This window comes from Rhinoraja longicauda, chromosome 22 (assembly GCF_053455715.1).
Source record: "Rhinoraja longicauda isolate Sanriku21f chromosome 22, sRhiLon1.1, whole genome shotgun sequence".
Taxonomy (NCBI): domain Eukaryota; kingdom Metazoa; phylum Chordata; class Chondrichthyes; order Rajiformes; family Arhynchobatidae; genus Rhinoraja; species Rhinoraja longicauda.
Genome location: NC_135974.1, coordinates 34,308,483 through 34,334,089, shown reverse-complemented (window position 1 = coordinate 34,334,089; position 25,607 = coordinate 34,308,483). Strand labels below are relative to the sequence as shown.

Sequence of the window (25,607 nt, the reverse complement as noted above, 5' to 3'; positions counted from 1 at the left end):
CTCAACATTCACCAGAATGTCTTGTTTTACAGTGCAAAATGGTTCACTGCATCAAAAAGATACAGTGCACGACAATGATTTTGAGCCATACCTAAGCAGCCAATCTAATCAAGTGAGTTTATTATACATTTTGTATTTAATGATCTGGGGACTATCTAACCTGCCAAATCAAGCTATAATAAATGGGGAAGACTTCCTTCCTTGGATGATTGGATAGAGTAATTAAAAAAAGCTATGCACTTTAATTTTGAGGAGTAACGCTTTGTGTATTGTGGGGCTTCAGGTAGATCTGAAAATACATTTATATGGAAGATATTGGATATATCTTGTTTAAGGCTTGTGCGCTTAATTGAATGTTGTGTTGGGATACAAAATGAACATATCAACTGGAATATATATATATTTGACATTATGAATGCAGTTACTTCCCATGTGGTAAAGAAATCCTGTGTGCCAATTATATGTACGGTTTGAAACATTAGTTGTACAAATACCACTTGAAACCATGTACCTTATTTGTTATACAGTGCATCGTTCTTAATCTTCCATACAAAAGATCTCAACTGTACACCCTTATTGGAAAGTTAAACTATTAATCGATGCCAGAAATCTAATTATGTATGATTAAATCTATTTGTCGTGATCTTTTATTTGTGCTTTAATATTTTGTTTCATGTTTTGAATTTTCATGTTGGCATATATTTTCATGCTAATTTAAGGAAGCTTTCATGATTGGGCTGATGTTTGTGGGATCAGTTCTCTGGATTCCATAGTGGGAGTGTTTTCTGCAAAAACTGAAGATGTAAAGGGCGATAGTTGACGAATAAAATAACTGAAGAACTCGGGTTGATTACTGTAGGCAGAGCTTTTGAATGTATTTCAAGTGTCACATTCAGTAACTGAGCAGTTTGAGTGCATCGACATTCCCTTGATGACATTTAGCCATTTTATTAACCCTGATAATTAAATGGTTCAGTGGATTTGATATCTCTTTTTTGGATCACAACTAATGTAATGTTGCTGATACGTATTTGCAGTGGATGCTTTGATTCTATTGAAGTGACTTATTGAATGAGAGTAGGTTTGTTCCATCATGATGACACCTATAGGATGTAAAGAAAACTGACTATTAAATTCACTGACAATTACATTTCGTAAGGGTGGCATAGCTGGTAGGGCTGGTGTCTCACAGTGCCAGTGACCAGGTTCGCTCCTGACTTCGGTGTGGTTTGCACATTCTCCCTGTGATTGTGTAGGTTTCCTCTGGGCTCTCCCATTTCCTCCCGCATCCCAAAGGTGTGCAGGTTTGTAGGGTAACTGGCCTCTGTAAATTGCCACTTGTGTGCGAGAGGATGTGAAAGTGGGATAATATAGAACTAGTGTGAACGGGGGTTCGATGATCAGCGTGGTCTTAAGGAACCGAAGGGGACCGAAGGGCCTGTTTCCATGTTGTGCCTTTTAGTCAATTCACTATTTAGAGATCACCTAATCAGAAATCCTACGAGCAACCAACCTATTGGGTTTCTCCAATAAGTTATCCTTAAAAAAAATTGAGTTAGCCATCTGTCTAGTTCACACAATAATCTTGAATTGGTGTCTTTATTTCTTTCCTGTCTGCATTGATGTCTGCTGCTTGATTGAAGACTGGTGCAGGACACCTTCAGTCTGCCTTATTCCCGGTCTGTAGAAACAGAACTGCAGATGCTGGTTTTCTTCCAAAAATAGACACGGAGTGCTGGAGCAATTCAGCGGGTCAGGCAGCATCTCTGAAGAAAAAGGATGGGTGACATTTCTAGTCAGGTCTGAAGAAGCATCCTGGCCTGAAACATCACCCATCCTTTTTCTCCAGAGATGCTGCCTGGCCCGCTAAGTTACTCCAGCACTTTGTGTCCATCTTATTCCAGCACTGTCCAGTGTTCATATACATCTATTTCTTTTTTTTAAATTTTTTTAAAATTTTTTTTTTTATTGGAGATAGGTACATAACCTGTTTACATCTTTACAGTCATACATTTTTAAATTGATAATATTGTCAATTATTATTATATTGTCTCCAATACCTTTTGCCCCTTTTTTTAAAAAAACTAGATAGAACTAAAGAAATAGATGAAGTAAAGAAAGAAAAGAGAGAGAAGAAAAATAAAAACAAAAACAAAAACAAATTATAAAGATAAGGAAAAAGTTAGTTAAAGAAGAATGGAGAAATTTATTAAAATAACAAAAACTTAATTCGAGATATATTCGTACATTTCAAAGTATAGCATTTCATCCATTCTTTAGTCCGAGTGCTAGTCAGGTTCCTGTGCTGAACCATTCTGACCCTTTAAGTAATCAATAAAAGGAGACCATGTTCCAATGAATAATTCCTGTTTGTCCAACAGGGAAAATCTGATTCTTTCCACGTTTAAGGTCTCCGTCATTTCTATAATCCACATTTTGATTGTGGGGGCCGTAGGGCCTTTCCAAAATTTTAAAATTAATTTTTTTCCTGTTATTAAACTATAATCCATAAAGTTTCTTTGTGTTGTTCTAAATGTTTGATTTAATTCTAATATTCCGAGTATAATTACATCTATTTCTGGTAGATGTTTTGTGATAGTGATCGGAATCCAGAGCTCCATCTGCTCAAGGCAGTGTGGCCAATAAATGGCATGTCTACCAATACATCAACCAACTGGGCACATAATATCAAACTGACACCATCCTGGGTCATATGACCGGGTTGCTCATTGGATGGGTTACTGTGCCATTCAAGTGCCTGGCATCTGTAGTAAATGTCTAAGTGAAGAACTGCAGATCCTAGTTAATACACAAACGGACCCAAAGTGCTAGAATAACTCAGCAAGTCAGGAAGCCTCCCTGCAGAACATAGACGATGATGTTTTAGCTCGAGGTCCTTCTCTTTTGTATCTACAATGATGAACCTTTTAAAGACATTGATGAATTGGTGTCTCCAAAGAAATATGCCATGCGCTCCAATTGAGTTGATGTTTAAAATATTTTGCTTACCTCTGGTCGCCCATTAATGGATACAATGAACGACCTGTTAATCTTAATTTATTTTGTTAATTTATCCCAAATGTTCTCAGAGTTAACTGAAAATTGCATTGAAGTTAACTGTGTAATGAATTTTCTTAATATTCACAAAACGATTATTTTAGTTGTGCAGCCTATAATTGCAAAACCATTTGAATATTTTCAAAAGCTGAATATTGGAACAAAATAACTGCCTGTCAACAATATTTTTGCATGACATTCTGGCCACTGGTTACAGTTCCCTTTATATTAAAACATTTCTGATTTTTTTCTAGCTATTGCCCTATCGCATAAATGTGTATAGGTAGTTTAGATACTACTAGACCAAGTGGACCCGTTGGGCCCAAACCTCTCCTGCATTGGTGTAGCACCCTGTCCCCCCCTCCCCACTCTCCTCAACCCCCCCTCCCTTCTCCCCCACTTCCTCCCCTCCCCTCCTTTTAAACTTAAAAATGTGAATAACTTAAAAAATATAAGACTGATTTCAATAAAACTACTTGCATTATCACTAAAGTGACAATGGTGAGTAAGGTGGGCCTAAAATTGTACCGTTTTAGCTGAAGTTCAGTCACAAACAAGATAACAAACGAGAGTTTTAGTATATAGATGGCATTGGGCTTGATTTTCTTGGTTGTGTGCTTACCCTGGTGTAATAGCACGTACCTTGTGTTTCAACTGTAACATTAAAAGAACTGGTTAAGCTGAATTAAGCCATTTGCACCCAAGAAAATGAATCTAAATGTGATGTGGTTTAAGGACAGGGACTATAGATTCAGGCCATACCAATTGCCTCTTGCATCTTTCTGCCATTCAATGAGATAATGACTGCTCTCTGACCTAGCTCCAAGAATGTTTGCCTTATTCTCAGTGCCGTTTGGAAAACCAAAATCAATTAATTACATTTAAAATTAACAATCTAATTGTCTATGTACACGTAGGTTACAAAGCAAGTAGGTAATGCAATTTTGTTTGAAATAAAGAAAATTGAGCACAAGAAGGCTTTTAAGTCACTTTAAACGGTATAAATTTAATTGTACCATGCCTGGAATATCGTACCAATTTTCTTTGAGATGGAATTCTTGAAAAGGTAGTCTGCTTGACTATATTTTAAATAACAATTTTTCATATTTGAATAATTTAAAAATCTCAATTGATTCTCTAAATTACCAGTATTCTAATTCTGTTTCAAAAGAAAGCCAGCAAAATGACTGCTATCAGATTTTGATTTTATTGTTTGAGTTTGTTTCCTGTTTCCTTCTGTGTTGTGAATAACCATGGTGCGTTTAAAAATAAATCCTTGGTAATCTATTTTCAATATATTTTCCTAAAATCCCTTTTTATCGCATTGAATAATTGTTGATCTGAGGATTTTTTTTTTGCAACACATGGCCCCAGTATTAGAATTGTATTCAACCATCTTTGCTTGTCAAGACAACTGATCTATTGATTGGGTTTAGATTGTTCACGTGTTCTGAGGTGAAAAGCTTTATTTTGCATGCTATCCCTTCAGATTTGATGATACCATAGACAAATACAATCAGGTTAAACTCAAGTACAATAGGTAGAGTAAAGGGGAAGATGTAAAAGATACAGTTCTTAGCATTGTAGCGCATTAGAAAAGCTTTCAGGTGATTTTGTACCCATTTGTTCTCTAAAATTTACATAAAGTGACATTAGAATTTCAAGAATAGTTGTTGATTCTTGGTCAATCAGAGGTTGTACTACTTTAAAATAACTAACAAATCTTGGAAAGGCAGTTGTAAAAGTTCTGTCATCGTTAAGCATGTACTGAATTGCTCAGAAATAAAAGTTTATTTGCACATGCAAGCTGCATTTATGCCACCCGAGTGGTAGGCAACAGCTAAGGAAAGAAGCTAACCATCTTGCATTGAATTCAGTGGCATCACCAGCAGTCATTCTCTACCATCAACCTAAGACGTGAGAGCAAAATAATTAGTGTTACCCTGATCTCAAGGCATATTGGTCCAAATGTTTATTTTTTGTCTCATAATTTCTGTGATGTCTTAGCACAATTGACCAAAAATTGCCAACCCAATTGACCAACAATTAAACTGGTTCATTCATAGTGACACCATTATCAGAACAGAGTATAATGCAGTGTGTCTTTCACCTGACTCAAGTGTTTGCAAGGTGCAGGTTGTGATTGTGACAGACTACTCACCACTTCCTTTATGCATGCAGCTGCTATTGTATAGGGAAAACAACTTCAGATGCTGGTTTTTACAGATGACCAGCTGCTACTGTACTCCAGATGCTCAGCACTATCCATGACATGGCATCTTGCTTCATCCATTGTCTACATTGCACCACATACTACAACTGTTTGCTGTGGCCTCTTGGTTTATACCCATGCTTTCCATCAACAAAAAGACAGCACACCATCTTGAGCTGGGTAGATTTAGTGGACTCTACACTCTGTCGGACTAAACCCTGACACAATCATATTAATAATTCCTAACGCTAGATGTTCAGTGGCAGTTCAGATGGAAGGGTTTTGCAACAGTAAACGTGGACTTGGCAAGAAATGATCAAGGACAAATCCCTTCCATCTAAGTTCTGAGATATAGCCTTTCCACCTCTCTTTTAAATGAATCTTAAATGCATATTTTGAATTACTTGCAGTACAATTTTGCTCAGATCAATTGGCTTTTGCGTGGTTTGACTTCTGGACCATAGTGGGCTGGCCATCTGCAGTAATTCTAAGTTAGGTTTGTAATATCGACATGTAATTTACCCTCATGGGAGAGATGTGAAAGAACGCTCAAATGATATCCATGCCACATAATATAATCATTTAAGTAAGTGTTCCAGTGAAATTGGTCATGGTCTTGTTGATGTTGCTTGTAACATTTGTGACTAACCTGGTGTGCATTTTTGAAGCTTTGTACAAATTATTCAGCCATTTGAGAATGATCAGCTGGCTCGAAGGGCCGAATGGCCTACTCCTGCACCTATTGTCTATTTCTCCATGATTTGGTCCTTATGCATCTTAATCTGATATTTACAGTCCAAAATTTAGAATGTGCATGGTAATAAATAATTGTTGATTAGATTAAATTCGTATCGAATTTTGTAATTAACAGATTCTGGGTATTAGACCTTTCAGGATTATTTTCATATCAATTTATGAGAGGAAAACTTAATCTAGCTTCACAAACAAGTATGGTTAATAGATTATAAGGAACAGCTATCAGTGGTGCAGTATACATTTATTTGATTATTTTGCATCCTGTGGAGATAGATTGTTGCCTGAGCAGTGGAATAGACAGGACTGTGATTCATCATAAACTCACCCCCACGTATCAACATTGATTCTATTTCTTTCACTTTCCTGTTTTTATTCCACACTTCTGCCATCTGCACCTATTTGATTTTTCAAAGTTGAGGGATTGGAATGAACATTTAAATGGTTTATGAGGGGCTTTGAGAGAATATACAAATCAAGAATGTTTCTACTGGGAGTCATTACTTCACTACAATAACCAGCAAGACAAGGTTTTCATAATTAGGAGAATTATTTATTGTCACTATCCATATGTACTGTGTTTACATATCTGCTGTGCTGCTGCAAGTAAGAATTTCATTGTTCCGTTTCGAGGCATATGACAATAAAAAACACTTGACTAGAGGAAAATGTGTTTAAAATGAATGTAAACAACTAAGTGTGTAAGAAGGAACTCCAGATGCTGGTTTATAATAATAATAATATATTCCTTTATTCGTCCCACACCGGGGAAATTTACACCAAAGGTTTAAACCAAAGATGGAGTAACTCAGCGGGACAGGCAGCATCTCTGGGGAGAAGGAATGGGTGACGTTTCAGGTCGAGACACTTCTTCAGACTTCAGAAAGAATAAGTGCTGGGAAGTGAGAATGGCATAGTTAGTGTTTACCCACCTTGAGGAGTATTGGTCCAAATGGCTACCCTTCTGTCTCATAATTTTGGTGTTTTAACAGATGATTCATTTTCTAAATTAACAAAGGAACAACGTGTCAACGTCTGAAAGCATTTATGCAGTAGTCATTGGGATTCACTTCCTGCATGGCCATTTATTTAAGGAACATTGCATTTAGTTGTACCTTAGAATGTATTCAATCAACACAACGCACCTTCAACATGTCGAAAATGTTATGAATATGCCAATTTAATATGCCAATTTGAAAAATTCTAGATTTGGGCCCTTGTTTCTACTGACCCCAGTCAGGGAGTTAATTTCAATTTTCTTGATTTAGTAGTAGGAAACCAGCTAGGCTTGCTTATCGTTATTTGGTTAACTCTACCAGAGAATGTTTGGATGTTCTTGCCCACAGGTTGATGATCGAATCAATGTGCATCCCAGTTTTTCCAGGCTAATTTTCAATGCATTATGGCAGAATCTAAATTCTAAAATGCAGCACGGTGGCGCAGCGGTAGAGTTGCTGCCTTACAGCGAATGCAGCGCTGGAGACTCGAGTTCGATCCTGACCTCGGGCGCTGTCTGTAAGGAGTTTGTACGTTCTCCCCGGGACCTGCGTGGGTTTTCTCCGAGATCTTCGGTTTCCTCCCACATTCCAAAGACGTACAGGTTTGTAGGTTAATTGACTGGGTAAATATTAAAAAATTGTCCCTAGTGTGTGTAGGATAGTGTTAATGTGCGGGGATTGCTGGGCGGCGCGGACTCGGTGGGCCGAAGGGCCTGTTTCCACGCAGTATCTCTAAATCTAAATGCAATGGCTTTGATTTTTGACATGCATCCAATGCAATCTTTGCAATCTATCCTCCAGTGAAAATACAATAATTTAATGTCAGCTCAGCTTCTCAGAGAAATTGTTAATGTGTTGAAAATTCTGGACGAGTGGGGGAATCATTTTATGTAAGTCTAATGTCCATCCAGCTTTGTAAATTAGTGGAATTGTTTTTTAAAATTGGTGTTTGCTTGGCATGTTGCTTTTGTAGGATTGGGTCGAGTAAAACTCCATTATCTAGCAACCTCGGGACTTTGGTGCTGCTGAACTGGCAGATTTTTCAGATTATTGGGGTGCTATTTCTGTTAATACTCCTACACATTTCAATTCACTTTTTAAAAATATGTTACACAATAGTATAACCATTTTTCTATGAGCCAGGTAAGTTTGAAGGGGCATGGAAACACCACCAAGTGAGCTAGAAAGTGAACAATCAGATTGTAGGTTATTGGAGTTTGACCAGAGCTGCATTTGAAACTGGGTGAATGGCCATTGGCACTGCCGCTAAGATGTTTACTGGTCTTGGATATTTGTGCCCCTCTTTCAGCACATCAATGTTCTTAAATGCTTTTGAAAATTAATGTTAGTGCGAACAAAATTATGACTATTTCTGAACATTATTTATCATTTGTACAAATTTAGCAAATTATTTAAACTTGAATGTAGAGTTTTTATTGTAGCTTTGCTGTGGCATTTTCTGTTCAAACATACCTTTATCTTGGCTGATCCTGTGTACCTTTTGTACTAAGTTGGTTTATTTCCACAACACCCAAGTCATGGATGGTGGGGATTCAGAAGGTTAATTATATTTGTACTTTAGGTCGTACATTTGATTATTTGAACGTTTAATAAATCACTGTTCTGCTGCCAGTCACAATCTTGAAGATATTCAGATTAATCATGTGGATTAAGTTTAATTGTGTTTGAATGAAAAAAATAGAAAGATGAAAATGATTGACTGTCACATAGTTCTTTAACTATTGTTTTTTTTAATCAACAGAATAACAGCTATCCTTCAATGACTGATCCATATCTGTCGAGCTATTATGCTCCTTCCATTGGGTTTTCCTATTCCCTCAGTGAAGCAGCACCATGGTCCACTGGCGGTGATCCTCCGATTCCATACTTAACAACTTATGGACAGCTGAGCAACGGAGACCACCATTTCATGCATGATGCTGTCTTTGGTCAGCCTGGGGGTCTGGGGAGCACCCCCTACTTAAATCAACATAGATTCAACTTCTTTCCTGAAAACCCTGGGTTTTCTGCTTGGGGAACAGGTGGGTCTCAGGGACAACAAACACCGAGCTCAGCATATGGCAGTAGCTATAGTTACCCGCCGAGTTCTTTGGGTGGGACGATAGTTGATGGACAGGCAGGGTTTCCGAATGATACTTTGAATAAAGCTCCAGGCATGAATAGCATTGAACAAGGGATGGTTGGATTAAAGATTGGTGGAGCAGTGACATCATCAGGTGTGAAGACGGTGGGGTCTGTGGTGAACAGCCCAGGTATGACGAATGCAGCGCCTGGAAATGGCTCAACCGCTGGTGTCTCTGCTCCAAAGCCAACGTCATGGGCTGCCATTGCAAGTAAACCAGCCAAGCCTCAACCCAAACTAAAACCAAAGACTGCAGCATCGGTGGGAAGCTCTTCGTTGCCCCCACCTCCTATAAAACACAATATGGACATTGGTACGTGGGACAATAAAGGACCTGTACCAAAAGCGCCTCCACCTCATCAGGCCCCCCCTACTCAGGCAGTTCCTCTGCAACAGTTGACTCAGCCTCCACCACCACAGCAGTTGCAGATTCCACAGCAACCATTTCAGAACCCTCAGCAGCCCCCGCAGAACCGTTGGATCGCCCCTCGCAACAGAGGTGCGACTTTTGGTCAAAATAACGGAGCTGGCAATGAAAACAACTCGCTGGGTAATGTCCCCGTTAGCTCTCCACCGAGCAGTGAGACTCACCCTGTCCTCGAAAAACTGAAGGCTGCTTACAGCTACAATCCAAAAGACTTTGACTGGAATGTCAAAAACGGTCGTGTGTTTATTATCAAGAGCTACTCCGAGGATGATATCCATCGCTCTATCAAGTACTCCATTTGGTGCAGTACAGAACATGGCAATAAGCGCTTGGACAGTGCATATCGCTCGATGGCTGGCAAAGGTCCTGTTTACTTACTATTCAGCGTAAATGGCAGTGGACATTTTTGTGGAGTGGCAGAAATGAAATCGGCAGTGGACTACGGCACATGTGCTGGGGTTTGGTCACAGGACAAGTGGAAAGGCAAATTCGATGTCAAGTGGATCTTTGTAAAGGACGTGCCTAATAACCAGCTGAGGCATATCCGCTTGGAAAACAATGACAATAAACCAGTCACTAACTCTCGAGACACACAGGAGGTTCCATTAGAGAAAGCCAAGCAAGTGCTCAAAATTATCGCGACGTACAAGCACACCACTTCAATTTTTGATGACTTTTCACATTACGAAAAGCGTCAGGAAGAGGAGGAAGTTGTACGTAAGGTGAGTCCTGTTGGGGCATCTATGCGCCTATAATATAAATGTGAGCCAACTTGGTCTCGTGTTGCAAAATTTAAGTTTATTGTATAGATTTTGCTGAACAATTAATGTAGCTGCCTTAGAAAATTCAGTGTAATAAAATTTGAATATAATTGTTGGTGCAGCTTAGGCAATGTCATTCAGTACTTCTACAGATGACAGAATAACCATTTCAATGCCCCACAGTTACCCGACTCCTCTCCTCTGCTTATACTCGCCTGCCATTCCTGAGTCTCCCATTTCTCTCTTTCTCCTCCCGTCTCCCTTTTCGCCCATATCCCTTCCTCTGGGTTTATATTTCACTCCTTCTCTCCTCATATGATGCCCTTTTCACCTCTAGTCTTTGTCACTTACTCCACCCATCTGCCAATCAAAAACCTCCTTCACCTGTATCCACCTATCACTTGCCAGGCTTTGTCCTTTTCCAGCTTTCTCCCTGTCACTATCAGTGTGAAGAAGGTTTCTGACCCAAATCACCGCCCATCCATGTCCTGTAGCGATGCTGCCTAACCTGCTGAGTTCCAACAGCACTTTGTGTGTTTTCCTCAAGATTGAAGCATTTTAGTTCCTTTTTTCTCCCGGAAACATTATTTTCGTATCTCCAAGGTGCAAAATCCATTTTTCTCATGTTAGTTAGTCGGTAATGTTTCAACACAGTAGTTTTTCTGCAAACTAACCATGATATTGCAATTTGCACGTCATTTTTCACACTGGGAATTTTTTTTTAACTCAGCGTGTCAGACAGTATGTTTGAAGAACATGGATGGGTGAAGTTTTGGATCCTGGCTATATCCATGTTTTCCTCAGATGCTGGCCGACTCGCTGAGTTACTCGAGTGTAAACCAGTTCCTTGTATCTTCAAATTTTATTTAGTTTTGTGAGGAATAATTGGGCGTCGCTTGAAGCCGAGATTCAACAAGTAATCACTTAAAACAGCTGTTTAATGTGTTCAAATAGTTCTACTTAAACAGTTTTGATTGTTGGCTGGCCAACATTTAGAAAAGCATAAATTCGATTATGTAATTAAGAACGATATAGAAACATAGAGAATAGGTGCAGGATTAGGCCATTCGGCCCTTCGAGCCAGCACTGCCATTCAATATGATCATGGCTGATCATCCAAAATCAGTACCCCATTCCTGCTTTTTCCCCATATCCCTTGATTCCTTTAGCCCTAAGAGCTAAATCTAACTCTCTCTTGAAAATATCCAATGAATTGCCCTCCATTGCCTTCTGTGGCAGAGAATTCCACAGATTTACAAATCTGTGGGTGAAAAATATTATTCCTAATGTCACAGAGAAAGGGACGGCATTCGTGTCCAAAGACTAATTTATCCACACTTATTTTTCTTTAGTTCATTAAAGTCACGGATAACCATAGGTTTAATGAGAGGGGGGAGGGGAGATTTAACAGGAACCTGAGGGGTTACCTTTTCGCACAAAGGGTGGTGGGTTTATGGAACGAGCAGGTAGTTGAAATGGTTATTATCGCAACGTTTAAGAAACATTTAGACAGGTACATGGATAAGATAGGTTTAGAAGGATATGGGCCAAAGGCAGGCAGGTGGGACTAGTGTAAATGGGACATAATGGTGGGTGTGGGCAAGTTGGGCCGAAGGGCCTGTTTCCATGCCGTATGACTGACTCCATCTATGACTCTATAAAACAGATAAATTCTAGACAACCTCATTGTTTTCAAACAGTTGTTCAGAAATAACAAAAAACAATTTGCTACTTTACTGGAGGTACATTATTACGTATTTAGATTTATTATTATTGTCGTGTGTACTGAGGTACAGTGAAATGCTTTCTTTTGCATGCTTTCCAATCAGGTCAGATACCATACAAGAATATAATCAAGCCTAACTCGAGTACAATAGGTAGAACGAGGGGAGAGACACAGAATACAGGATATAGTTCTCAGCATTGTAACGCACCAGTTCCAGAAGTAAAGTGATGTAAACATTCTGATTGCCCAGTCATAATGATAGTAAGATGAAACTTTTGAGAATATCCTGTTGCATTTCATCTGCGGTGTTCCGCGGTAGTTTCCTTCTTGGAAATACACACTCTCGCCTCCCAACATCGAGTAACAGTTTCATAAAGTCGGTAGTTACAGTAGGCACGGATCCAAGGATGCAGGCATTTCAGCGGGAGATCTGGTCTTAATGCGATTCAGTTTAGATCTAATTGGGCTGTCTGAAATAAACGTAACTTGCCAGTGTGAATGTAGGGAAATTAATTCCTGCGGGAATGCAAACAACAGATTGTGATTACAAAATTAAAGCCACACAATTGAGAGAAAACACTTTTTTTTTCACGCAAACGGTAGAAGTGAAAATCTGGAATTCCTACACCCAGCCCACTCCTGGCAAATAAAAGTATTCAGGTTTTTAAATCATCTGAAATGTTCAGTACTTGACTAAAGGTGAGCAAATGAAATTGAGAGGCCACAATCTAATTAAATGGCAGGACAGCTTTAAGAGGCTGAATAATCCACTGCTTTTTTCCAGATTCAAGGAGGTTGATAAGGAGCATTTACTGGTATTAGGTTGAGTGTCCGTTATTGATTAGTCCATGAGAACTTGATCAGCTATAAAGTACTCAAATTCTAGTCTGTTTACTCTGGCAGTATTTCTTTCCTTCCTGATATTGGTAAAAGGTATTTTATTGTCATGTGATCATCTTCTTGATCCAAATGGGACTTAACTATAATAAAATCTTTGGTTAGGTGTATTTTTATTTATGGAAGTGGTTTTACACTGTTGGAGTATATTTTTGCTTTTACCTGTGCAATGATCTTTAGGGGTGACAATGGTGCAGTGGTAGAGATGCTGCCTCACTGCAGAGACCTGGATTCAAACCTGACTACGGGCAATGTCTGTATGGAGTTTGTACGTTATCCCTGTGACCGCATAGGTTTTATAAGTAGATAACTGCAGATGCTGGTACAAATCGAAGGTATTTATTCACAAAATGCTGGAGTAACTCAGCAGGTCAGGCAGCATCTCGGGAGAGAAGGAATGGGTGACGTTTCGGGTCGAGACTCTTCTTCAGACTGTTTCCTCTCATACTCCAAAGACTTAACAGCTTGTAGGTTAATTGGCTTTGGTAATATTGTAAATTGTTCCTAGCGTGTACTGCAAGGGTTGATTGCTGGTCGGTGCAGACTTGGTGGACCGAAGGGCCTGCTTCTGCGTGATATCTGTAAAATCTAAAGTAAAGTCTAAAGAGTAGTTTGCCGTTCTTTTGCAGAAAATGCCCAATTATCTCTTCAAATTTTGGGGTAGGGTTTTATAAAGGGTGCAATCTAGATCTGATCCAGTGGATTGTGAAGAAAATGGCAAATATGAAAATTGGCTGCATTACCTAGTAAAAAATCTAGGCTTGTTCAGGTTGCCATGCAGACAGGATGATTCTTGTCTGGTCCATGATTGCAGTGTTCATGCTGCCGATGACAGCCTCTTGCTAAATGTAGCGAGCACATTATTAATGTTTCTTGATTTCTGTGATCCATGCATGTGTTCAGCCAGCTAGATCATTGCAATGAGCAGAAATAGTTTTGATTCACTGGTATTTGAGTCAGCTTTGTTCCGTTTCCTTTCGAGTAAGTTGTACATTGATCGATTTAATGGGAAATAAAAGTATAGCTTTCTGTTTTAGCTCATCCACTTTGCAATAGAATAGCACAAAAGCAAAGAATAAGGTTAATGTTTCTATCCTGATTATTAATTTACTAAAAACATTGATCCCAGTTTCTTCTGTAAAATTATTGATCATTACCGTTTGAAAATAACATCAATCCTTTTGAAGCAGAAAAAGCTGAATAGTGCCTTGTAGGCCTGGGTGGAACCACAGAATTGTTAATTCACAGAAAGTCATTTGACCACCAGATTTATACAGGCCCTTTGGCCCACCGAGTCCACGCCAACCAACAATCACCCTTACACTAGTTCTATCCTACACACTAGGTACAATTTTACAGAAGCCAATTAACCTACAAACTTGCATGTCCTTGGAATACAGGAGGAAACTGGAGCACCTGGAGAAAACCCACATGGTCACAGGGAAAATGTGCAAACTCCTTTCAGGCAGGTAGACACAAAGTGCTGGAGTAACTCAGCGGGTCAGGCATCATCCCTGGAGAGAAAGAATGGGTGACGTTTCGGGTCGAGACCCTTCTTCAGACAGCACCTGTAGTCAGGATCAAACCCGCATCTCTGGTGCTGTAAGGCAACAACTCTACGGCCGTACAGCAGCAAGTCTGCTTCCTTCACCGGTGGAGGAGGGGAGGGGCAGAACAAAATGGTTAACAACCTGGAGATTCAGTAGGCCTTGGTGGACCAAGCACAAGTACATGGCAGAACAGTAACTAAGCCTACGCCTGGTCTCTCTGACGTTATGGAGGTCCCGTCGAGAGCACCGGATGCAGTAGATAGTTGGGAGACTCCAGCAGAAATAGTGTGGTGGAGCAAAAAGGTGTCATTGCTGGGAATGTTCAAACAATGCTTGCTAGGTGAGAGTGAAACCATGTGAAACTTGTACTGACGTTGACAAGAAAGACATCCTGGGAAATAATGGTGAGATCAACCTCTGAAAAGCAAATTGAGACCGATGCACCAGAGTCACTTCTGATGTTCATTCTGTGCTGTGGGTAAGATTTTAAGCAAGAAATAAAAGGGTGCCATCCTTACAATATCTATGGAAATAGAAGCTGCAGCAGTAATTTTCAATGGCCATACTGTTCAAGAGGGATACTTTTTAACACTGGACCTTTTCAGAACGTCGGCTCGCATCAAGCCATTAAAGGAAATTGGGTAATAAATTTAACCGGATAGGGAGCAGAAGGCAGGAGAAGGAATATAACACCACCAGGAGCTCACAAGGCATGGGAAGAAAATAGAGAGGAAATGTGAAGTTAAGATGCAAGGCAGAGATTTGTCATCTTTTGCCACTGAGACATGGTGTGCTTTGGTGGGCGGGGGGGGGGGGGGAGGCGGAATAGGAGGCTCTTGAACAGATGACGATAGTCCAGATTTACTGGGGAAATTTAGAGAATTTCAGGGCGATGTTCAGGCGTGCCTTGCAATACTTTGCAATCGCCTTAAGAATGAGTCATTCATGAACGAGAAGGAAGGAAGGAGATTGTGTCAGTGAAGAACGTGGTTTGGCTTTTGGGGAGAATTGCAGTTTTTAAAGGAGATGTGAAAGGTGAGCTGCAATAAGAAAGAGAATATGCCCTTGGGAGGGAGGGACCAGGGTGTATTTAGTTATCAAGGTCACACTACATCACGCCGATTTGTTTAGCGCAGGAGGAAAGGAAGTAACTAAGTGAGGCGTCTTTGTTGTCAGCCATGAATAGACCATGTAAACCTACACTAGCAGTGCAATGCATGGGTCGAGGAAGACAAGAATCTTTTTTTAAATAAAAAAAGTTGGTATAATTTAAAAGTTAAATATTCTCATACAAATTTTTTATATCTTTTGGATTTTATTTTTACAAAATTGCTACGTTTTTAATAGCTTATTGATATCCCAATTCTTTGAGACACGCATGAAAACAGGCCCTTTTGGTCTAGTGTGTCGTTGTCAACCATTAAACAATAGACAATAGGTGCAGGAGGAGGCCATTTTGCCCTTCGAGCCAGCACAGTCTATACCAATCCTTTCCTAAATGCATTTTCCTCTTGCCTCTCAGCATTCTTTCCCCCCACTGATTCTCACACCATTCCACTTATACAAGGCAATTTACAGTAACCAATTACTGTAACAGCAGCACACCTGTAGCATGTGGGAGGAGACCAGTGCCATGGGAGTACGTGTAGGTAGACTCCATGCAGAGAGCACAATAGATCAGGAACAAACTCAAATGTCTGGTGCTTTGAGACAGCAGTACTGACTGCTATGCCAATCACTTTCATATTCATGATGACTGTCCCAATACAAGTTATATTTCGGTGATCACAGCAGTTTAATATAAAAATGTAATCAGGTCAAGATTGTAGTCTGCCTCACGCTGTAGGCAGTCTGAAGAAGGGTCTCGACCCGAAACGTCACCCATTCCTTCTCTCCAGAGATGCTGCCTGACCTGCTGAGTTACTTCAGCATTTTGTGATACCATCGATTTGTACCAGCATCTGCAGTTATTTTCCTACACATCTTAATATTGTGATAAAATAACACAATGATATTTTCCAATTTGGTAATCTTATCCAATAATCAAATGTAATATCTATATTGCTTTTTGTGTCTACATAGAAAACTTGATGTACAGATTTATTCATAAGGTCTTATGAAGGGATTTGTGTTGTTGAATGTGTTAATGTGTTACCCTTGACCTACGTAATATACTGACAAATTGAATAGACATGCCTTTTTGTTTTAAATTTTCAGGACAAAGTTTCTCTGCCAGTGGCTTCTCATTATTTACAAGGTAAATATTATAAAACAATTTATTAGTGTTTTTGAAAAAAAGCTTGTGGAATTTTGGTTGCCTTTGGTTTACAGTTATTCTCCATTTGTTTTTTGTTTTTAATTTTAATTTTTGAAAAGCATATGTACAAATAGAAATAAAAAACACATTTGTTACAGAGTTCTTACATAGCTTCAATTTCTCCATTTGTAACTCAGACCTGGGAAGCCGATCATATTCAGATCAGACTGTAGAATTAACAAAACTTGTGGGATCAGCCAGCATCTGTGGAAGGAATGGATAGATGATGTTTCAGGTGGGGACTCTTCAGCCTGAAGAAGGGTCCTGATCTGAAATGTCACCTGTCCGTTCCCTCCACAGATGCTGCCTGACCGCTGAGTTTCTCCAGCACTTTGTGTTTGCTTCAGCTTCCAGCATCTGTGTCGTCTTGTGACTCCAGGCAGTAGAATCTTTGGCCTGGAGGCTGTCTAGTGCTTGGGTCAAATTTTTGAAAAAGAAACTGGCACATATAGTAAAGAATCGTAATTGATTAAAGTTATCATATATTGAAATATATTGCGGAACACACATTCAACTATTCGAAAGGGGGGAGATTTAAACATTGAAAATAAATCTTTCCTAGTTGGTATTTTCAATTCACTTACCTGGCTACGTATTTTCATTTTTTTAATTTCCAGTTTCGATATTGCTTTTGGTATATATCTGGCAGCTATGGTTTTATTTCTTGACTGAACTACGGTAATGCCAGATGGTTTTAGAACCTAGTTGCACCTAGCCTATGGCCAAATGTAGGTTTTTGCCTAGAATTGTGCGACATTGCAGATTGCAAATTTCAGACTGAGTTTTGGAAGTGACCAGAATGCTACATTCACACTTGTCAAAAAAAACATTGAGAGCCAGGTTTGCATTGTCTTTAAAAATGTGACCAATTGATAATAATCGTGTTTGGGATCAGTTATATGCAGGAATGAGAACAAAAGCTTGCTATTATTCTGCTAGGCATACTTAATTAAACATCTGAATGATTTTTATACCCTATTGTTCCAAACTTTTTTTTAAAAGTTAGATTTTTGTTGCAATTGTGTCTGCTCGAACCTAATAAAACCCAGTTGCATAGATATAGTTAGCAATGTGCCTGAATGGATTTGTATACTAAAACTGTAGCAATGTTAAACTTGGGGGAAAAGCCAGTAGCTGGATTTGCCTTTGTATTTTTGTCTGTATTTTGTGATTGAAAGCTTATTTATTCAACATACTGTTGCGTTTTTTTGTACTGTGGTCTATGATTTAATTTACACTGTAACATTGTGGGTGTTCTTAATATTGTTTGTAACTTTCTGCTTTATTGAAGGAAACTTGTGGTTGTGATAGAACAATATTTGGAATCGCTAACAAGTGCAAAAACTAAAATGAAAGTTAATTTTGGTTGCTCTGCAAAAACCTTGGTAATGATCCAAAGCCAGTGATCATGTGGGAGGTTTTAGGATGTCTGTCCCACTTGTGGCCAATGTTTTTTTAATACCTTTTACTGCATTCCCCATGCTGGCACTCCTCAGTTCTTTCTCCTATTGAAAATGGGTGTGATCACAACTATCATGAGTGAGAGAGGATCTACAGTACCACGCCCGTCTGTGTTTGACATTGTGGTTACGGTTATTTAGAATGAATTCTATTCTGGGCTTTCCTTTCATTTCCCATCATGACTATTGCTTGTTTGATGACGACAGTGTGGCACAATGTGAATTGTCAAACTTTCCACGGTTAGTAGAGTTGGGTAGCCTCGATTCAAAGATTGCATTAGATCACAAACTCCAAGATGGCTGAAGCATCGGTGTCTGACTTGCCTCTGGCTGGCACGTGCTCAAAGTCATCCCACTCCTCTTCCCCTTCCAGCCACCGCTCCTTTGAAGGCACAGTCATCCAAGCTTCAGGGAGAATGAGCTGCATCAGAACGGCTGCATCAGTCCTCATCCTCTTCAAGTTTTGCACCAAAGACCTCTGGTAAGCCCCAATAGAAAACTTAATCTAGAGCGACAAGGGGATCATCTTTCCGTGGTGTTAAATTCCAGCTCGATGCCAAGGGGAGACTGGGAAACAAGTTATTTGCCCAAGTTTTGCCAAGATATTGGAATTGGAATGGCTGCCCCTCAATTTCATAAGATCTTGCCCCCGATGTGGGGTGCAATCTACATACATGAGGCATATTTTCAGTGATATCTATACTCTTGTTGAAATAGATTCCATTGCATTTGGTTTTCGTAGAGCCAAATCCTCAGCAAAGTCAAGAAGGAAAGCAGATGACAATGGTGGAAGTGTTTTTAATGACTGGACCATGTACGCAACTGGTGCAGCAGGACAAGTTGGAACTTAAAGCCTCTCAGAGGCCTTTCCTTCTTTGTGACAAGCTGTGTCATATTTTGACCCTTTCACTGGCTACATTGCACTTAATTCCTACTTAAAGTAGAGGAAATGCCTCTACCAATTCTCAGGAAGTGCAAAATAAAGCTTCATTTCCTGGAATTCAAAATATTTCTTCTGGCATGCAGGGTAGGAAGATGTTTAGTTTAGACATACAGCATGGAAACAGGCCCTTCAGTCCATCGAGTTCAAACTAAGCATCAATCACTTGTTCACACTAGTTCTCTCTTATGTCACTGCCTACACATTAGGGGCACATTTTACAGCCGATTTAACCTACAACCCCGCACATCTTTGAGATGGGGGGATACCAGAGCACCGGGAGGAAACCCAAGTGGTGACAGGGAGAACACATAACTCATGAGTTCAGGATCGAACACAGGTCTCTAGTGCTGTAAGGCAGCAGCTCTAACAGCTGTGCCACTGTGCTGCCTTGTATCCAATGTTTATCCCAATTGCAAATGATAATATACCAATTCGTTTTTCATTTTATCAACTTGTTTCCATTCCAGTTCACACTTATATAAAAGTTTCATGCTACATATTATTTAAATTGAATTCTTACAATTGAAAGAACAACTGCATTCATGGTGTGACTGGTTTGCCAAACAAGGCTCAATTGCCATTGAGTGAATTGTAAGAGAACTGCCCCTGCTTTATCAGTGTTGATATCAATATAAATGAGATGGCTCTATTGTAACCAGCATCATGTTGATTTGCACTATTAGCCTGTTTGTGTTCAGTTTATTGGAAGCCGTCTTTAATTTCCAAATGGCATAATTAGCTTTACAAAGGAAAATGGTCACACTTGCAGAAAATGGTCACACTTGCAGAAAATGGTCACACTTGCAGAAAATGTACTTGTGATTACGTTTCAGCAAAAAGATGCATTAATAATTGGACAAATAAAACTGTCTGATTACCTCGTCTTTTGTGGCACCTAGAAACCCCAATCTGGGAACATGCAAATTTAAATAAGTGCAGAATCTGGAAACCGGAAAAAGGTTAGGCAGCGTCTATGAGAAAATAAACTAAGTTAACACGTGAAATAAGAGATCCTTCCTTAAAGCACGTTAGGTCACCACTTAAGATGGACACAAAATACGGAAGTAACTTAGACTGAAGTCTGACGAAGGGTCTCGACCCAAAACATTTCTCTCCAGAGATGCAGCCTGTCCTACTGAGTTACTCAGCATTTTGTGTCTGTATTCGGTGTAAACCTGCATCTGCAGTTCCTTCCTAGACATTAGGTTACCACTTGTTCTCAATGAGCAGTTTATAGTAGGGTTGTAAAAACAGCCCAGGCAATATTTTATCTAACATAGAAAATAGGTGCAGGAGGAGGCCATTCGGCCCTTCTACCTAAACAAAAGTTAAAATGTACTGAACACAAGATGTAAACTAGTTTCCAAGTTTAAGGTATTCGGGAATTTTTCTTGAGAATTTGAGCTGCACCTTGGCACAAGGCTGTATTGACATTTTCAGCCATTTGAGCAATCCTATTGCAGACTTTATTGGGGGCACACCATTTTACTGATTACAAATGTTGTGTAAACAGTTATATTGCATCTGTGATGATGACTTAATTATGTTAGTGACACTTCCTTATACACATTTATAGCAGAACATATCAGCTAGGGCCACAAAACTCGAGCAAAGACAGATCAGTGAAATCAATGTGTGGGAGGGAACTGCAGATGCTGGTTAAAATGGAAGATAGACACAAAATGCTGGAGTAACTCAGCGGGACAGGCAGCGTTCTTGGAGAGAAGGAATGGGTGACATTTCAGGTTTTGCTTCTGTTAATCTGGGTTGACCTTTTTAGCTGGCACAGTGGATTGCAATGTTGCATTCTCCTTTGGGCTTATGTCCTGTTTTGGTGTTCTTCAGAGGCTTTTGATTCTTTCCCATTTTGATGCACCTAAATGTTTACACCATGTCTTTCAACTCTCCATCCAAACCCAGAGCTCACTTAGCATGTTTTCATTTTCTGGCATTTAAGATTGTATTAATCCTTAACCCTGCCCTCGTTTACTTTTAAAGCACACTTAGTCTTGGCTCTTAATCTGTTCGTTATTCTCCAGACAGAAACACTGCATTGGTTTTGATTGTTTTTTATCCTAACCCTACATCCTAAAAAAAATGCAAAGAACTCTAAGGCCAAGGATTAGTGTCATTGTTAAATGCATTTTGGACATCTTTAGAAATTTATTTCCACTGACGGAATCTTTCTTTCCCTATTCTAGAAGGGAAGATATTCTAACGTCACAAATCACAAACCACTTCTCATAAATCATTCCAGTTGGAGTGATCAAGTGGTCACAGTAGGTAGTGTGGGTAATGAGACCCTTGCTTTGGAGAAGCCTCAAGATTTATCTCATCAAATAAACATGTTTGCTTGTGGAAGGATCCCGTTGGAATATCTGCATTATTTCTTTGATTTTAAAGTCTGATATAAAAAAAATAGAAATAGCACCATTTCCTTTTGCTTCCAGGAAAATGGATTGGCTAAATAAATCCTGAAGTTAAGGGATGGGTGCTAGGTAGATTTGTGGACAGAGAACGTAAGTGTAAACCTGTAGTTTAAGAAATTAATTGTTCGACTTGGAGTAAAAAGCTAATTTTCTTGTAATTGTAAATGTCTCTTTAACCTTGAGCTAAAATATGAGATTTTTGTTAGAAAGGACAGTAAAAAGAATGTCCTAATTTTCTACTGTGTTGGGACACACATTTATTGAGTTATTTAGACTCAAATTGTGCTTTTGCGAATACCAGACTTGCACTTCATCTTCTATAGGTAATCTGATGTCAATCACTCAATATTCTGGCTTAAGTTTCAGGTACAAGTGATCCACCCTTTGGTTGGAAACCAGCCTTCAGAGTAGATTGGAATTTTTGGGTCAGTTTTAAACGGCAATGCCATTCCCATGTTGGTACAAGACTCGGCCACATAACGCAGTGGATTTTCTGCAGATACCAAGATTGCTTGCTCTTGCTACCATTGTGATCTGGGGTGCAGTCTTCCACTTGGAGTCCTGTCTCAGATGTTTGCAAAGCCCAGAGCAACATGGCACTGCATGGAGCCTTGGTTTAAGGTCCCCGTCCCACATTCTTTGCTTGTGAATATGAATGCCATATTATGTTGACATACACAACATAAATAATCACCATGGATGTATGTTTTAAACATTTAAAATGCTAAACATGAAAAGATTAAAGGTATTGAAGTTAAATTAAAAGCTTGACTTGACTCTTTAATGTTTTGTTTAATGGGCTGCTGTAGTTAGTGTGCGCTTAGTGGGTAGTTTTCCCAGTGTAATAGCTGTGAAATTTGTAGAGGTTGGCACTGCTAAGTAGAATGGTGTAAAATGGAATGTGTTCCAATGGCCTGGAACAGCTCAGTTACAGACTTGCCTGTCGTTTGATGTGGGCAGATCTTGGCAGTTTTTCCCTAATGTCCATATTGAAATACCTAGATTACACAAAAGAAAACTGCAGAGTAGAATGCAAACACCCACTGAGTTACTCCAGCATTTTGTGTCCATCTTCAATATTTAGTCAACTTTGGGAATGACAACCAAGCTTTAAGAAATCTGCTGGCCACATTAGCGATGCCCTCATTTACAGGGGCAAGACTACACTGCACGTACAATTGCCCCAAACAAAATGAATTTCAGTGTGGGACTTATGGGAACTGAACATTAAAAGTTGCTAACTGCATAATCTTCTTTTGACCCAATTTTAACAGAGAGGAATCATTCTGATAGAGCTCCAGCATGGTTGTGAACTTGAAACTCCTGCTTACCTGCAAGAGGGTTGTGATAACGAGAGACATTCGGGGCTAGTATGTTGTATGTTTAATATTTTTTTAAATCTACAAGTAGTAAAGAACTGCTGAGAAATTTGTGTGGGGTTTTCACACTGTGCAAGATGCATAAGGGAAATGGACTGGCATCGAAAAGAACCGCCTCCTTCAGCATCACTGGCTCTGGATTATTACCTGAAATGTGGAGTTAATTGGACACGGCCATCCTTTTTCAGTTGGAGACTTGCTTTACAATCTTTGCAAATTTTTTTATTTCAATTATCTCCCAACTACAGTGCATTGTTCTTATAGTTGACTAGCTTCCAGCAAATTAACAAAAGTGGACATGGTCATTCTTTTGAGTTGAAGTCTCGGTTTACATTCTGTGCGATATTTGTTTTCAACGATCTCCAGTCAACTACAGTGCATTGTTTTTATGGTTACCCAATTTCCAGCAAATTAACAAATGGTTTTGGCAATACTCTGAAATGATGCATGCTTGTAATTGGAATCAAACAAGGACACTGTTTCTACCCCAATACCAAGCAAGTGGACAAAAGATAATTTTTGATGGATTGCAAAGTATTGTTGAAAATCTAAGAATTGGTTGGTACATTGTTTGGAATGTAGTTTTTAAGGAAATGGTTCCTTTGACCTTTTTTCTTTTTTTCCCTGCAGGAGTACCTGAATCGAAGCAAATGATAAGGAAACATTTGACTTGATGAATAACTAAGACAAACTGAATCCCTGGTGCTGAGATACCAGCGTCAGAATGAAAAATCAAAGCTTTCTGCTCCAGTAATATCTTTATGTGCAGGGGAATTAAGCTATATCATGTTTTTAATACTCTTCTGTTTTTTGATTATTTTTTTCCCCAGACTGGTCTGCATTTTGTTAGTAATTTTGCACCTAAATGCTGTCGCAGTCACTGGTAACTTTCTGTTACACTGAAGCTTTATCTCGCATTTGTTTAGCAACCATATGAAGATTTTCATGCTCCTTTTATGGGACATATTACTGCATCAGCCTTCTGTAGTTTGAATGATGTGATGCTTTCAACGTTACTAGTTTTTGGTGATGTGTGTTTAAAACTTTGAGCTTCCTTTTATGTTTTCACGCTGCCTTTAATTTGCATTCTTTCATGAAAATCCCAAGGCCATTTTATTTTTCCTTCTATAAAGCTGAGCTTTAATGTAGGGGCAAATAGTGGAAATGATGGTTGATGTCTCAAATTATAAATTGATGCCAAGGTCTCTTGATTCTTCCGAGATGAAATATTTCGGTTATTTTTCTGTCCGAAAGCTGTACTTTGCTGTACCGTCTGTGAAACGAGGGAACCATTGAAAATGCCACCAACTTGGAGAAAGCATGAAATGGTGCTCATGCCTGTTGTTTTAATTCACAGAAACTTGCACGTGTTTATTGTAGAGGAACTTTACTATCATTAGGAAGCAAAACAATTAACTCTTCTAAACTTAGTTATAAAAATTGACCTCAATTTAAAGAAATAAACTTATCATTTAGACTTATTTAGACAATTTTAGTTATGTCTATTGAATATTGCCTGTAAGGTAAATGAACATCATTGGGTTGATTTTCTGTCTTCTAGGAGAATACAAGCCTTAATAAACAATATCTGTTTAGCAAGAACAAGTGATTTATTCTTCATGGCTCAGTTCAATTATGTTCAGCTTTTTTGCCATTCATGTTTGGATGAACTGTATTTGTAAAAAAGAAAATGTGCAATGAATAACTATGCATGAGTTGCATTGAATTCTGAATCAAATTTTGTAAATTTCTCTTAAGAAATGTCAATTAATCGTGTGAGATTGTCATGAATTTTGCAAATGGGGGATGTGGTGGTAGGGGGGGGTGGTGAGTTGGTCAGTATCATGGGCGTACAGTGCTGTTGAACACTCCGTTACGTTCAGCAATAACCTACAGGTGAAACGGCCTTGATGAATAGTTTTAGATATATATGATTTTTAGAAAAGATCAGTGTATTAAGATGCTATTCTTTTCCCTCTCATCCTTCAGTTCAAAATTGTTAACCCAAAACTAGTTAATGCAACTCTCTAATTAAAATTAGATTCACTTTTGCTTTTCAGTAGCTCATTAAAACCTTGCTCTTTGACCAAGTTTATTGTTTTCTTTGGTGCAAATTTTTGTCGGATGATATACCTGTGTTATGCCATGGGGTGAATATATAAAAGCTGGGCATGTGACAAGGCAACTGGTAAAATTTGGTGCCCCTATTTGAAGCTGTATTCATAGCAGAAGGTTTCTTCCACTCAAGGGGGTGGGACAAAGATAGGATGTAGTCGGAGACAGGAAGACTCGTGGGAGAACTGGGAAGGGGGAGGAGATAGAGAGGAAAAGCAGGGACTATGTGAAGTTAGAGAGCTCCTTCCTTCCGACTCTACGATTTAATTATCCCCTTCCCATTTCTCCCACTGGCCTTCCGGTCTCCGACTACATGCTATCTTTGTCCCGCCCCCTCCCCTGACATCAGTCTGAAGAAGGGTCTCGACCCGAAACGTCACCCATTCCTTCTCTCCTGAGATGCTGCCTGCCCCGCTGAGTTACTCCAGCATTTTGTGTCG

General features: G+C 39.2%; 1 protein-coding gene across 2 annotated transcripts in view; it reads left to right on the top strand.

Annotated features, from left to right (window-relative positions):
- The window catches only part of LOC144604550 (YTH domain-containing family protein 1-like), a 30,600-nt gene extending 5,472 nt beyond the window's left edge, over positions 1 to 25,128 (top strand). For both annotated transcript variants that reach the window (XM_078419102.1, XM_078419103.1), the window contains exons 3-6: positions 33 to 112; positions 8,783 to 10,312; positions 16,742 to 16,781; positions 23,683 to 25,128. In XM_078419102.1, coding sequence (XP_078275228.1) covers positions 33 to 112; positions 8,783 to 10,312; positions 16,742 to 16,781; positions 23,683 to 23,726 — 1,694 coding nt within the window. In that variant the 3' untranslated portion in view covers positions 23,727 to 25,128. The remainder of the gene's footprint in view (positions 1 to 32; positions 113 to 8,782; positions 10,313 to 16,741; positions 16,782 to 23,682) is intronic.
- The last annotated feature ends 479 nt before the right edge of the window (positions 25,129 to 25,607 follow it).